Source organism: Schistocerca piceifrons, chromosome 4 (genome assembly GCF_021461385.2).
Source record: "Schistocerca piceifrons isolate TAMUIC-IGC-003096 chromosome 4, iqSchPice1.1, whole genome shotgun sequence".
Taxonomy (NCBI): Eukaryota; Metazoa; Arthropoda; class Insecta; order Orthoptera; family Acrididae; genus Schistocerca; species Schistocerca piceifrons.
This window is the reverse complement of record NC_060141.1, coordinates 191,972,626-191,987,858: the sequence shown is the minus strand read 5'-3', so window position 1 is coordinate 191,987,858 and position 15,233 is coordinate 191,972,626. Positions and strand designations below refer to the sequence as shown.

The window sequence follows — 15,233 nt, the reverse complement described above, 5'->3', positions numbered from 1 at the left end:
CTTTGTAAAAGAATATTTGAAAACAGAGTACACATTGCAGCTTACGCTTTGCAACCCTCAATTTCAGTTCCTGTCTCATTTGCCAAGGAATTGATACCAATTTTGGTGCTACTAATAGCCTTTATATATGATCAGAATATCTTTGGGTTTTGTGAAAGATGATTTGACAACATTCTGCTATGGGAGTCATTGAAGGCATCGTGCATTGCTCTCTTGACAGCCAAAACTATTTCATTCAGCATCTATGCTTTGTTTTACACCAATTATGCAGTAATCTCCACTTCTTTAGGAATTTCCATATACCATGGAAGGTCCCTCTCACTATGAATTGTTCTACTGGGTACATCTCTGTGCAGTGCATGGTCAATTATTCTTTTAGACTTGAGATATAGTTCCTCTACATGCTCCTGCCCTGTGCTGTGGTGGAAGTTTCAAGTTCCTCACTGAGACCCGACACTATTGACCTTTTTATTTTGTTTACTGAATATATATATCTTCCTGTTTGTTTTAGTTACCCTTTGTACTTTTGTAATCATTGTTGCCACAACCACATCATGATCACTGATCCTAGTTTCAATGCAGACATTCTCAGAGAGGTCAAGTCCATTTGTTGCCATTAGATCCAATATGTTTCCTTCATGAGTGGGGTTTCTAGCTATCTGTTCTAGGTAGTTTTCAGAGAAGGCATTTAGTAAAGTTTCATAGTATGTGTTATCATGCCCACCACTAACAAAATGGTAATTTTCTCAATTATTTGTTGGATGATTACAGTGTGATTGGGGAACTTATGTAGAAGTGAACTGTGGTTTTCTCTGAAGTTTTCAGTTACATCAGGAGATGAGTCTCGTGGGCAACAGAAGGATCCAATTACTATTTTGCACCCACCCCTCACACTGAGAATTGCCCCGACAACCTTATATGCAGCATCTATTTCCATCTCAATGGATTTGAGTTTGTCTACTGCAACGAATACACCAAATCCATTTCCCATTGGCCTATCCCTTTTCAAGTACACTTAAATTTTCACCAAAAGTCTCACTGCGATCAACTTTAGGTTTCAACTAGCTTTCTGTACCCAGTGTTGTGAGAGCTTCACTGCTTCTCAGGAGTGCTTCAAACTATGGCAATTTGCTGTGAAAGCTCTGGCATTTAACTACCAGGATTTTAATATTCTCACCCATGGAAAGCATTTTTTCCCCCCAATCTATCACTGATACTTCTGGATTTCCGATAGATATTGTTATCTGGATTGGATGGAGTGTTGTCTAATCTAAAAAACCCTCATGTGCTCACCAAACAGAGTCAGGTACTTGAGTAGCAGCCTCTGATGTGTAGTGCATGCCTGACCCATTTAGGGGCTTCCTACAGTTCACAACCCCATGGCCCACAGAAAGTCACAGCCTAGCTTGTCACAGAGCTCTCAAAGTCTCGGGTCCAGTCCTTCCACTTCATTCAGAACCAAGGGGGGGGACAAAAAGTTCTGGGACAATGCTGCACATTGTGAGTTTTGTTGAAATTCCATGCACAAGACTGGTCTTATCAACCTTTTCTGACAGTCCTGAAATGATCCAAGAATGACTTTTGAGACCAGATGACAGGCATCATTTGTTCCAATGTGTGCCACAATCTGTAGCTGGTTGCACGCTGTTCCCTTAATGGCTGCCGAAATAGCTTCTTCAACATGTTGAAGGAGGCCCCCACGAACACACACTGAATGCACCCGGTGTCCTTTCCTGTCCCTTGCTGTCATTTCCTAAGGGATACTATCACTCACCATAAATTTCAACTGCTGACAATAGACCCCTACCCTTAACCTATTGTGTTTGCCTCTGCTTGACAGGACAAGACTGGTTTTCCCAAAACATATGAAGTGGGTCCCACTGGCTCAGTTTCAATTTTCAGACAAAGACAGAACCTCGAATTTGTTGGTTGGGGCCCTGAGGCCTCCCTGGTGCCTGTCGAAGGATGCTTAGATCTACCACCGAGATGCCGCTCACATTCAAGTGGAAGAGTAATTTTCTGCAGTGGACTAAGCATCCACAAGAGACGATAGTACTTTATGTACCTTTGGTACTGGTGCCACAGATACACAACTCTCAGGAGCTCTTCAAACACACTGACTCGCAGCAGTTGCCAATTGTTTGACAGTAGTCAGGGCTATTTCGAGCTGCTTATGAATATCAACCATCTCATCTTGTGTTCAAGAACAACATTCACAGTGGGGCTACACTTTGGCTGGGAAAATTTATTATAGGACAGTGAACAAATAACTTTAAACTGAATATGCTGGTTATTTTTTATATCTGTTGAGTTAAAAAAAAATACTATTAAAAAATAGAATCAAATAAACAAAATGAGATTTCAATTAAAGCAACAGAAAAACCTGTGGTAAAAATTACTAATTTCCTAAACTTTGAGATTAATTGTAGTTATTAGCAATCCAGGAAATAGTGTTAATTTGCAATAAACATAAATAACATCTACTCCTGTTTAAGGGAAAACTTGATACAGTGGAATATGTTTGTTAGAATATCTGCTACAGTAACTAAAGCACAAATGCCAATTTACTATGAATCAGAAAAATATGCAGCACCAACAAAGCATGTTTCTGCCTATTGCAGCTAACAACATTACACAAATGTTTTTTGCTCGGCATTCAACAAATATGACAACAGTCTCTTCCTCCTGGTTCACCTGTTGTATCATCTATGGCACAAACAATTCACTGCTGAACGTCGAATGCCACTTGCTCATTATTTTCATCATTGGAGTCATTTTGCTATGTCATTTCACACGGGTGACTGTCAACAAAAAGTACGGGCATTTTTAATTCATACATATATTTATTCTTCATCATGAGGCATCTGACATCCACTGCTGGATAAAGACCTCAAGTAGACTTTCCACAAGTTGTGGTCTCTAGTGATTCAGATATTCTGTTCACATGGTCTAATATAAAACTAAAATAATCAATTATTGATAATATAAACTACTCACCAAGTGGCTGCAGGGGAACACACACAAAAGGGTTTAACTATTATGAAATTCCGGAGCCAGTGGCTTCTTCTTTTTCTGGCAGAAGAGTTGAAGGGGAAGGAAGAGGGGTGAAGGAAAAGGACTGGATCGGTTCTGAGAAAGGGGTGCAGGTCAGTGAAGTCACGCAGAACCCTGGGTCAGAAGAGACTTACCAGAAGGGACGAGAAGGAAAAACTGATTGTTGGGGACTGCACTGGATGAGATTTGAAAACCTGAGAGCTTAAAGGTGGAAGACAAGGCAATATGCAAGACAGAGATTACTACTAAAACATCGTGCACGAGTTAATAAGAATGAAAAGCTAAGTGAAAATGAATGGAGTAGGTAACTAAAATGGAGTGAAAAACGGAGTAGTTAGTGTGAATAAATGCTGAGATGGAAGGAATTAATGTAAATTAAGGCCAGGTGGGGGACAAGAACCAAGGACAACTGGATTCTTCTCTCAGACACCAGTTTCTCAGAATTCTGCAGGTGGGAATTAACACTACGTGTCCTTGGTTGTCACCATCCACTTGACCGTAATTTACATTAATTCCTTCTGCCTCAGCATTTATTCACAGTAACTACTTCTGTCTTCCTTGGTTTCCTGCACCTTTTATTTTCTGACTCTTCTTTTTTTTCATCATCCCCCTCCCACCTCCGTTACATACAATGCACTTTGCTTTTTGCTTTTCACTCTTGTTAACTCATGCAGGCTGTTTTAATAGTAATCTCTGTCTTGCATATTACCCTGTCTTCCACCTTTAGGCTCCCAGGTTTTTAAGTCTCATCCAGTGCAGTCTCCAACAATCAATCTTTCCTTCTCATCCTGCCCAGTAAGTCTCCTCTGACTTGCGGTTCTGGGTGACTTTTCTGAACTGTACCCCTTTCCCTAAACCTCTCCAGTCCTTTTCCTTCACCCCTCTTCCTTCCCATTCAATTCTTCTGCCAGAAGATGGAACCACTGGTTCCAGAAGCTTATAATAATTAAATCCTTGTGTGTGTGTGTGTGTGTGTGTGTGTGTGTGTGCGCGCGCGCGCGCGCGCGCGCACCTGCCACCACTTGGTGAGTAATTTTTTTATCCATTCGTTTATATCATATTACAGATATTCTGTTCAGTATGCTCGGCTGCTGTGGCCAAGCGGTTCTAGGTGCTTCAGTCTGGAAACACGCTGCTGCTGCTGCTGCTGCTGCTGCTGCTGCTGCTGCTACAGTCGCAGGTTTGAATCCTGCCTTGGGCATGGATGTGTGTGATGTCCTTGGGTTAGTTAGGTTTAAGTAGTTCTAAGTCTAGGGGACTGATGACTTCAGATGTTAAGTCCCATAGTGCTTAGAGCAATTTGAACCATTTTGTTCAATATATTTTTTACTGTTACCTACCCATATTTCATTAAGTTGTCATCTTTATCTTTTCTTTTTTCTTGGAATTCAGAAGAAAGTTTCCTTGGTCCACCTCCCACTCATTCAGATTCATTACAGTACACACTCATCTTCATTTTCAGTCTGTTACCTGATCCATTTGTTAGTGTCCCGTCTCTCCTGGTAATTAGCTGTTGCATCTATCCCTTACTCACTGAGAACCATTAATTTGAAGTTAATATCGCACTGACATAACTCAATACACACTGACTGTTAAACTTTCCAGAAACATCACAAGGTTAATTCTGAAAACTATTTAGTTTATAAAAAGGTCAAGACATATTTTACTCTTCTGTTTGTTTATTTTCTTCTCCATCCAGTCACTGTCTTCAGCAGCTGTAAATACAAAAACTCAAGATGGTTCAGGTATGATCCATTAACATGAATTCCTTCGTTGTTTTACAAGTTCAAGTCCTTCAAAAACTCTCTTGGATGCCTGATGCCTATGAACTGTTTTGGTGATATGGAATTTCCATGCCCGACTCCTCTTTCAATTCTGAATTTCACAATATCTGACAAAACCTAATGAATGCTGCAGCACTAATGTACATACTAGTCGTGATACTAAAACAACCTGAATGAATGTGTTGACTCTTCAGTAATATTAGAGAACACTGTGGTGGAATTGAATCAAAATCTATTTTTTTAATCCTTCAATCCTACACAAGGAAGTAGTTCGTAACTATTGCCCCTCCCTGCCAGAGTTTTGTAGATGATCCAGTGTGCTGCATCCTCTTCTAAACTGCTCAATTAAAATCTATCAAAGAAAAATCTAGGATGGAAGGTAACAATATTACGAAGAAGATAGTTGCTACTCACCATACAGCGGAGATGCTGAGTCGCATATAGGCACAACAAAAAACTCTGCAAACTACCCTTCTATACAAAAGATACCAACCATTTCCTCCACCACTTCTCCACAGTTCCTGTTCCTTTACAACATGGTGCCCTGCTCATCATTATTGATGCCACCTCCCTTTACACTAACGTCTCTAATTCTCTCAGTGTTACTGCTGTTGAACACTACTTTCCCATCACCCGATGGAATGGAAACGAATAACCTCCTTCCTAGCCACCATGACCAACTATATTGTCACCAACTATTACTTCTCCTCTGAAGGCATGACCTACAAACAAATCCAGGGTTTGGGCACCCGCAAGGCATCATTCTATGCCAACTTATTCATGGCACATCTAGAGGAATCCTTCCTAAACATCAAAATCCCAAATCCCTCACCTGGTTTAGATATATTGATGACATGATCTGAATCAAGGGTGAGGACACCCATGCACCTTCCTCCAGAACCTCAATACCTTCTCCCACATTTGCCACACCTGGTCTACTCAACCCAAAAAGCCACCTTCCTAGACATTAACCTACACCTCTAAGATGGCTTCGTCAGTACCTCTGTCCATATCAAACCTACAAATCACCAGCAATACCTCCAGTTCAACAGCTGCCACCCATTCCATACCAAGAAGTCCTTTCCATACAGCTTAGCCACTCATGGCCATCGCATTTGTAATAATGAGCGGTCCCTCTTGAAATATACCAAGGTCGAACTGAGGCCTTCACAGTCCATAATTACCCTCCCAATCTTGTAGGTAAACAGATCTCCTGTGCCTTATCTCTCCACTCACCCACTACCTGGCAAAATCTTCCTGTCTGCCCATGGAGGAGTATTCCCCCATGATTCAGTACTACCCAGGATTGTAGCAACTGAATTAAATTCTTCCCCAGGATTTTTACTACCTGTCATCATGCCCTGAAAAGAAAAATATCCTACCCACTATTCTTCTGTTCCCGCTGACAGTAGTACACTGCCCACGAAACCTACACAATATCCTCATCCATCTCTACACAACATGTGCTCCCAAACCCTTGCTCATGGCTCATATTACATTCTCCCAGCACCACCAACTCTAGTCCAGTCACAAACATCACCTACCTCATCAAAGGTGGGGCTACCTGTGAAATCAGTCATGTAATCTACAAACTAAGCTGCAACCTTTGTGCTGCATTATATGTGGGCATGACACCCAACAAGCTCTCTGTCCTTATGAATGAATGCCCACTGACAACCTTGGAAAAGAAACAACTGGACCATCCCATTGCTGAGCACGCAGCCCAACACAACAATCTTCATTTCAATGACTGCTTCACAGCCTGTTCCATTTGGATCCTTCCCATCAACACCAGCTTTTCTGAATTACACAGGTGGAAACACTCCCTGAAATAATCCCACATTCCTCTAACCCTTCTGGCCTCAATCTTCATTTGTCATTGTCCTTACCCATCTAGCCCCTTCCCTGCTCCCTTTCCAGCACTACACAGCACTCTATTCCACCAATACACACTCACCTTGTCCCTGTATGCCCCCGCAAGCAGCACTTTACCATCCGCCACCGCTACCTGCTATCCCTTCTCCTCCCTGCCTCAACTTCCAACTTACCCCCATGACCCAGTTGCCTCTCCCATCATGCACTGCTGGTCACAGTCTGGCTGAAAGCTCACTTTCTGATAGCCTTTTTGTTGTGCTTATCTGTGACTCAGCATCCTCTCTATGCTATATGGTGAGTAGCATCCTTTTCATAATACTGTTCAATTAAAATCAGCCTTTTTCTTCTAAATTGTTGGTGATAATTTTAGTAAATATTTTGTAAATCATAGAGAGGAGGCCGATATGTCACAGCATTGTTCCCACAGAACTGTCTTCTGCTGCAGATATTCTGTGAATAATTTTGCAAATTCCTTTTGCATTACTTTAGCTGTTGCTTCAACCATTTTCACTGAAACACCATCATTGCTAGGTGTTTTTCCTTTCTTCACACCTCTAATTGCTTTAACATCTCAACTGGCATTATTTACAGAATGTCAATTTCATTATTAACAGTCTCTGTGTGAGATGATGATGATTGTATTTTATTCTCTCTTTTGTTACTGGACTATCTGCTAGTGCAACTGATGAAATGTTGTCTCCCTAAGTTTCCACTCCGCTCACGGGCACAACTGTATCTTGGTCACAGTTTGGCGGTGGCCATTCATGCAGACAGTTGTAAGTGATCCTACCTTCCTAGCCACCCAGAAGCCCTAAGCTCTCACCTAGTTTAGAATCACTGATGAACTCTTCATGATGCAAATGGAAGGTGATGACACCCTATCCACATTCCTTAAGAAGCTCTACAGCTTCTCCCCCATTCACTTTACCTTGTTCTCCTCAGAACAATACACTATCTTCCTCAATGTTGACCTGCACCTCATGGATGGCTTCATCAGCACTTCTGTTCACACTTCTCTTCCCTACCACCAACAATATTTCCATTCTGAGAGCTGTTACTTATTACACACCACTCCAAGAAGTCCATTCCTTACAGCCTAACTAAGATGTAGTCATTTCATCTGCAGTGACAAGCTGTTCCTGTCCAAATATGCTAAGGGTCTCACCGAGGCCTTCAAAAACCAAAATTACGCTCCGCACATTGTCCAGGAACATGCCTCCCATGTCTTGTCTCCAATGTCACCTGCTATCCCCCACATACCCACTGACAGGACATGCCTCAGTACCATCCAGAACAGAGAAACTAAAGCATACTCTTCTTCATCAGGATTCTAACTACCTCTCTTTGCGCCAAGAAATGAGGAATATTCTCCCTGTCCCTCCTACAGTTGTATTCTGCCACCTGGTGAATGTATGTAATATCTTTGTCCATCCCCACTGCACTACCATACCAACACCATGGATCATGGCTTGTATCCCTGCAACAGACCTATGCAACACCTGTTCCATACACCATCCTACTACCAGCTACTCCTGTCCTGTCCTGTCCTGTCAAAGGTATCTCCTAGTCCATCAAAGGCAGAGCCAGCTGTGAAAGCATGTTGCCTACTAACTTACCTGCAATCACTGAACTACATTCTACATGGACAACACGTTGTCTGTCTGCATTAATGACCGCTGCAAACTGTAGCCAAGAGAGAGCTGGACTACTCAGATGCTCAGCATGCTGCCCAACATAATGTGCTTGGTTTCAACTGCTTCATGGACTGTGCCATTACGGTTCTTCCCACCAATACTAGCTCCTCTGTGTTGTGCAGGTGGAAACTCTTCCTGCAACATATATTTCATTCCCATAATCCCTCTGGTCTCAATCTTCGGTAGTTCCTGCCCTCCACCTGCTTCCATTCCCCACTCTCAGTCAAGCCTCTCTCACGCATTCTACCCCCACCGCCCAACTGCCCTGTATTGTATAGTCCTTTCCCCATCTTCGCATCTCTCCTCTCCCATTTTCGCACAACTGCAGATGATGCACGTATCAACCTGCAATCCCATTCCTGCACATTCCAACAGACAGCACTTCAGCATCTCCTCACACTTCTATCCTGCTATCCTTCCTCCTCCTCCTCCTCCTCCTCCTCCTCCTCCAACTCTTCTTTACTCTCACTACCTATGACAGCCAACTGCTGCAACACACAAAGTCAGGCCACAGAGGGATGATAGAGGCTATACCCATGTGTGTTTTGTCTTTATCTAGTAAAGCACTTGGTCTGACAGCAGATAATATCTAGAGGTCTTTTTTCAATATGCCTGTCTGCCACTCAATGTCTTCTGTACGTAATGAGCAGCAATTAATCCTATATCATATTGTCGTTATTTCATAACATATTTTTTGTTGTTTAACATAAGTTTCCGTCCTATCATCTTCATTTTCATACTGTTTTCAGTTGTTTTCTCTTATTGAATTTTGATTGTATTTTCACACATCCACTTAAAATATTTCTGAGTAGATTTGTTTTTCAACACACTGTCACATTTCTTTGTCTTCAGTTTCAATTTCTCAGCTTTATTTTATACCTGTCTTATTCTACATGTGATATTCTTTTCTTTTTGTTTTTGTACCTTTGGTATCTTTTGCTGTTTGCCATAGAACATTTGTTAAAAAAACACATCCTTTTGTTTACATCTGTATGATCTTCATTTTCTAAGATGCTGAAAATGTGACTCAATTTGATCAAGTGTTATTAAATATATTTTCAATAGCTAGATTTCTGAGCTTTTCCTGATATGCCTGTTTGTTTCTAGCTTTTTATCCATTCTGTGTGGCTTTGTGGCTTAATGAGACGGTAACAAACTAATACAAAGGTCCAGGGCTCATTCGATTCCAAGTTAGTCCTAAGATTTTTCCCTGCCACTTATTCCTTCTCTCCCCTCAGGCAACAATTTGTTAATGTGAAAAATGCTAAGTTGACTATGACTCATTCCCCAATAACTGGCTGTATAAGTCAGTTCAAAGGCCTGCATAACATACAGAGACACCACCTCAAATATGACCTTGCCTACTAATCCAGGCACTATTAAAATCAACATATGGGTTGGGGAGAGCATAATCTTTTATTATCTATTATTACATTTTGTCTTACTAATCTATGATCTCTCGCAATTATAAAGTACTTTAGAACCATCTCATCCTGTAGAGTTTCATTATTTCAATTTTCACTTCAAATTGGCCTTTGCCAAATTCATTTTCTATTCATTTCTAGGCCAATCTTAAAAACACAAACATTTAGTTTACTAACCTGCACCAAGCATGACACTCGGATTGCTTGTATTAGTGCAAGATGTAATAGCAGCAATGACGACTGAACCATGGCGAAGAACATATTCTTGGCCCTCATAGATAATGGGCACCGACACATTCAGCTTGTCACTTGGTAGTCCAAATCCTTTAAACCCAATCTGTAACATTAGAAAATATTCTACTACTACTAATACTGTTGTTAATAATAACAACAACAACAACAACAACACAAACTGCTGTTGTTGGTGCTGCTGCCAACATAAATGCTATAGCTGCCTTTAGTAATATGTTTGTCAACAAAGCTGAAATACCTCTTCCACTGTAAGGCAATTAAAAGAAAGAAAATAGCTTCTCTATATGTGGGAGGGGGAGGGGGGCAGCAACTCTACTTAGTTTCACAATGAATGACTGACTAGTTTTTTGATTTACCATGACTAATGGATCAGGGTACACTTGCTACTAGTCACTATCCATTACATATTCAAACTAATACTGAACTGAGATGTCTCACTTTGGACGAGGAGGATGCGAGTTCAGTTTGCAGAATTTCTCCTTCTTTCACTCTCACCCCTCTCTTTATTCCTATTTGACGCCTTAAAATAAGGAATGTATGTAGAACTAATATTGGATATATAATCCAAAAAAAATAAGAAAATGAATGGTTCATTTATTAAACAGGGGAAAATACAAAGACTATCGAAACTTCAGGCAGAAACTTGCTAACAATCGCAAAAGAAAGGAGGCAACTTTTGAAAATAAATACTTTCTCAAAAATGATATAGGAAAAGTGAATGTCAAACAAAAAAATGTGATTTTGACTTTTCCTTTTTATTTTTATATCACCCATTCTAAATGGCACCAACTAGAAAGTTGGATAGACAACCACTGAAGAAATTCTGTTTTGATAGTGTCAAAAGCTCTGTTAACTGTAGCCAGACGATGTTCACACAAAGAGATGTATCCATCATTAAGTATGTAAATGTATTGAACCCATTATTTTTCTTAAAACAAGAAGTCTCCTCAATTTTCTTGACCAAACAAGTTTCAGGAAATAATAGGCATCTTCAATGGATCCCTTTTATAATGTTTGAAAAGTTAAATGTATGAAAAACAGCAGCAGTTTTACAGATTTTGTGTTGTTAATAATGTAGTAAACATTATCAAAAAGGGGTGCAGCATACATGGTTAAAGCTTAATCCATCCAGAATCCAAGCAGCCATATACTGTCATTCTAAGCTCATTAATCCAAAATATTAGGAATTCATACCATCTTTACGCCTGAATGTGATAAATATAAATATCTCTCTTTCAGTGAAGAGCCTAGAAGTACTAATAAGTGAAAGCCTAAATTGTGCTGTACACTTACGTACAACGAGTAAGAAGGTATCACTGCATCTCTCTACGCATTACAGAAATATAGAAAGCTCTTCCCTTTACAACTGAGAAAGGAAATTGTATTTATAATTGATGATTACAGTAGTGTTATCAGACAAGGTCTATTTCACGGAACCTCCACAATACTTTGAACTGGTGATGAATGCCTGCATACAACAACTATGACATATGACTGCCTTATTTCATGATCTTATGTACAGCTATTCTGGTTATGTGCACACAAGTGCAGAGACTTTTACATACTGCTGAATGAGATGAAATGTTTCTTACAGTGATGAGACTGAATTAGCACACTACAACAACAAGGAAAATAAACAAATACATAAAATTCTGTGGCTGTTATAATATGTTGTCATCCATATTGTATAAGCTATCTGGATGCTAACAATAACTGTTCTCGACAATAATCTTCATGTAAGGTAAGATAATTCTCTACAACTATCTAATTAAAAATATATGGAAAAGAAATATAACGTTCATGGTGTATCGGCATACGGTAACATAAAATGAGGTGTACTGCAGCACAAGACATAAATCCAGGATTTAATAAGGCTGGAATATTTCCTTTAAACAGAAATAGAGTCTTAGATATGCTGCCTCCTTAATCAGAATATGAGTATGACAATGAGAAAAATGACCTGAGTGACAGCCTGACCACATTTCTGAAAAAATGCATTATGGTCAAGATAATATGATCAAAATATCCTGTATAAAGAAGCTGAATGTTCCTGCTGGCGAAGTATTACACTTCAAGACTTTGAGAGCAGTGAAAAAGAACATTCAGAGTCTGAAGTGGATGATCGGAAAATAAAGCATCTAGTGTCCATGTCATTGACAACATGTCCAAAAGAACAGACACCACACATACAATTACGTTGAGGCTGGCTAATGATCCCTTCAGTGCAGATGCACATCACTTTCGAACTCTTAAGGGAATTGGCGAAACACTGCAAGTAAAGACAATAGAGGGCAGGGGCACTACATCAATAGAATGCGGATGAGTTGAGAATTTGGTTCTGACGGGAGGTGTGCTAGGATAGTCCATGTAGTTGCGATGACCGCTGTATCCAGATGGCTCAGTGGTCGAGCATCTGCCTAATGAGCGAGAGACCTGGGATTGAATCCTGGTATGGCACAGATTTTCAACTTTCCCCACTGATGTATACCAAACCCCACTAGAAGCTAAATGTCATAAATTCCTTTATATCTTGACGAAAGATACTGAACCAAATGGCATGAATAACATGGCGGGAGCTGGCTCAAGGTGAATTTTCATTATATTCCAGTGATTAAACCAAACACAGGAAAAGTCTTGGGAAAATTGTCAGATGATATGTACAGTGGAACTGTTCTTTGTAAAACAGATTTACACGTTTTTGTTTTCCCAATGGTACCTGGTGAGTACAAATTCAAGAAAACAGATGTTGCAGCAGTTCTTCAAAATCTGTAGTGCCACAGAAGGCATTACATTTTTTGTGAAAACTCTTGCTACAAGGATGTATTTTTTCATAAAATATTTCTAAGCTTTTAATATCTACCATAATTTTTATTAATTGAAATAAAATATTTCATTTATAAATGTTCAACTGTCTTTTAAAGGCCTACTTTATATCAATAAAGCATTGACAAGGGATTACTGTGCAATTTGTGTGTGTGTGCATCCCTGCTGACCCTTACCCTAGTGTGAATAGGGACATCAATATAAAACACACACAAATTTTATAATGAGTACAAACGAAAAATTGTTAAATGTAATGGCTACCTACACAAGAGCAGACAACGAGTAGGATATAAATACTAAATAAATTATTGCTGCCAAGTTACTCAGAATGCTCTCCAGATATGGAGGCTACCAGTCAGTAAAATACCCGAGGCGGACCAACAACAGCACAGGCAGGAGAGGCTCACAGAGCTGTAATGAAGGCAACTGTCCTATAGCAGCCTTGAATCAAGACTCCTGGTCCTCCAGGTTGGGGGCTGCACAGACAGCTACTTACCCCTCATGTAAAATGCTGACTGATCTGGATACTCAATGCATATCTCGGAAACAGAACGGAATTTACGGGAACGGAAGTTGGCAAAGCTCTTTTGGTTCTTGGAATACAAGAAGCCTGTACTGCCCTGGAAGTGCCCAAATACTAGTAAACGAGTTAGGAGAGTACAGGGTACAGCTGATAATTCTCCAAGAACTAAGACAGCAAGGAAAGGTGTCAGTGAAAATAGGAGACAGGACAAGAGTGTACAGAGGCAGTGGTCCAAGAGTGTACAGAGGCAGTGGTCAATGCCGTGAATTTGAAACGTGATTCTACATTCATAAAACAATAAATAACCCAATACAGGAATTCAAACATGTTAATAATCAAATACCATACATCACAATTCAATTCAGACTCAACACCACATTTTTACATGGACCTGCACCCACAGAAGCTATGGATGACAACATGAAAAAAGCATTCTAGGGTCAACTGGCACACATGTTCAAATCAAGAAGTAAGCATAATATAACAGTAGTGTTAGCATTTTTTAATGTCAAAGTAGGATAGGAAGAAATTTATAAACCGATCACTGCCAATTTCAGTTTATACAAGGAAAGTTCATATAATGGGGCTCCACTTATAAAACTTTTCAATGATAAATGATTTCACGCTAAGCAGCACAAAATCTGAACACAAACACATTCATTGAGGGACTTGGATATCACCAGATGGACAAGTAGTTAATAAGTTTGACTATGTAGCTATCCAAAAAGATTCCAAAACAGTATTAAAGACATTAGAACCTCTACGGGTGCAGACTGTGATGCAGACCATATGTTAATCGTATAAGAAATGAAAATAAAACTCAAAAGGAAACTAAATATAAACAGAGTGGAAATTAGTAGATACAACATAGGAAATCTGGTGCAAGAAAATATAAAAGAAAAGTTTACAAGAGAAATGGGCACTAACCCAACATTAACTAGATAGACCAAGAGGGAACAACATGGTATCGAAAGCATATGAAAACTTTAAGAATAGTATTCAAGACATAACTTCCACAGTCATGTGAAAAAGAAAATGACCTAACAAAATCTGGTTTAACGACATGTACAAAAAGAAAAAGTTCTGGACAGGAAAAATGCAAGGAAAGCATGGATTCCAGAAAAGAACCGTATGACACTGAAAGAAAGATACTGTAAAATCTGCCACGAAACACAACAAACCCTAAGACAAGAGGAATGGGAATACCACAACACTACTCTAGGAGGAGTAGAGTATTTCAAGCACCATAGTGCAAGACAGACATATCAAAATAGAAAATAATATTAAAACTCTTCCCTACAAGGGAAGAGTTTACAAAGGATCAGCATAGGAAAATACTGACAAATATAAGAGTGACACATAAAAGAGATGGGAGACATACCTCTCACAACTACTCTGCAGTAAATATCTACAGATTTACTTTAAATCTGAAGAACCTCATTCAGCTATGCAGGTAACAAATCCAAGAGTAAACAAAATGCAGCAAGCAATAAAGAAATTAAAGAAAAACAAGGCTTTCAATGAAGACTACACGTATGCAGAGTTATTAAGGAATGGAGGACCATAACAGGAACACGAACTACAGTTTTCAATGCAAACAGTTCGGAATACAGAAATCGTGTGTGTGTGTGTGTGTGTGTGTGTGTGTGTGTGTGTGTGTGTGTGTGTGTTGGTGGGGGGGGGGGGGGATGAGGCAGGGAAGAGCACTGTCTGGTGAAGTGTGCATGGACTAGGCTGCCAATAGGCGCAGCATCAAGAGTCTGTGAGGCAAGACAATGGGGAAAGGGGACTGGGAGGGGGAGGG

The 15,233-nt window shown here is 40.0% G+C and overlaps 1 protein-coding gene across 1 annotated transcript in view; it reads right to left on the bottom strand.

Moving 5' to 3' along the window:
- Positions 1-15,233, bottom strand: part of LOC124794653 (cytoplasmic aconitate hydratase-like) — a 327,246-nt gene that overhangs the window by 93,721 nt on the left and 218,292 nt on the right. The window contains exon 10 of the mRNA XM_047258177.1: positions 10,009-10,168. Within this exon, the coding sequence (XP_047114133.1) occupies positions 10,009-10,168 (160 nt within the window). The remainder of the gene's footprint in view (positions 1-10,008; positions 10,169-15,233) is intronic.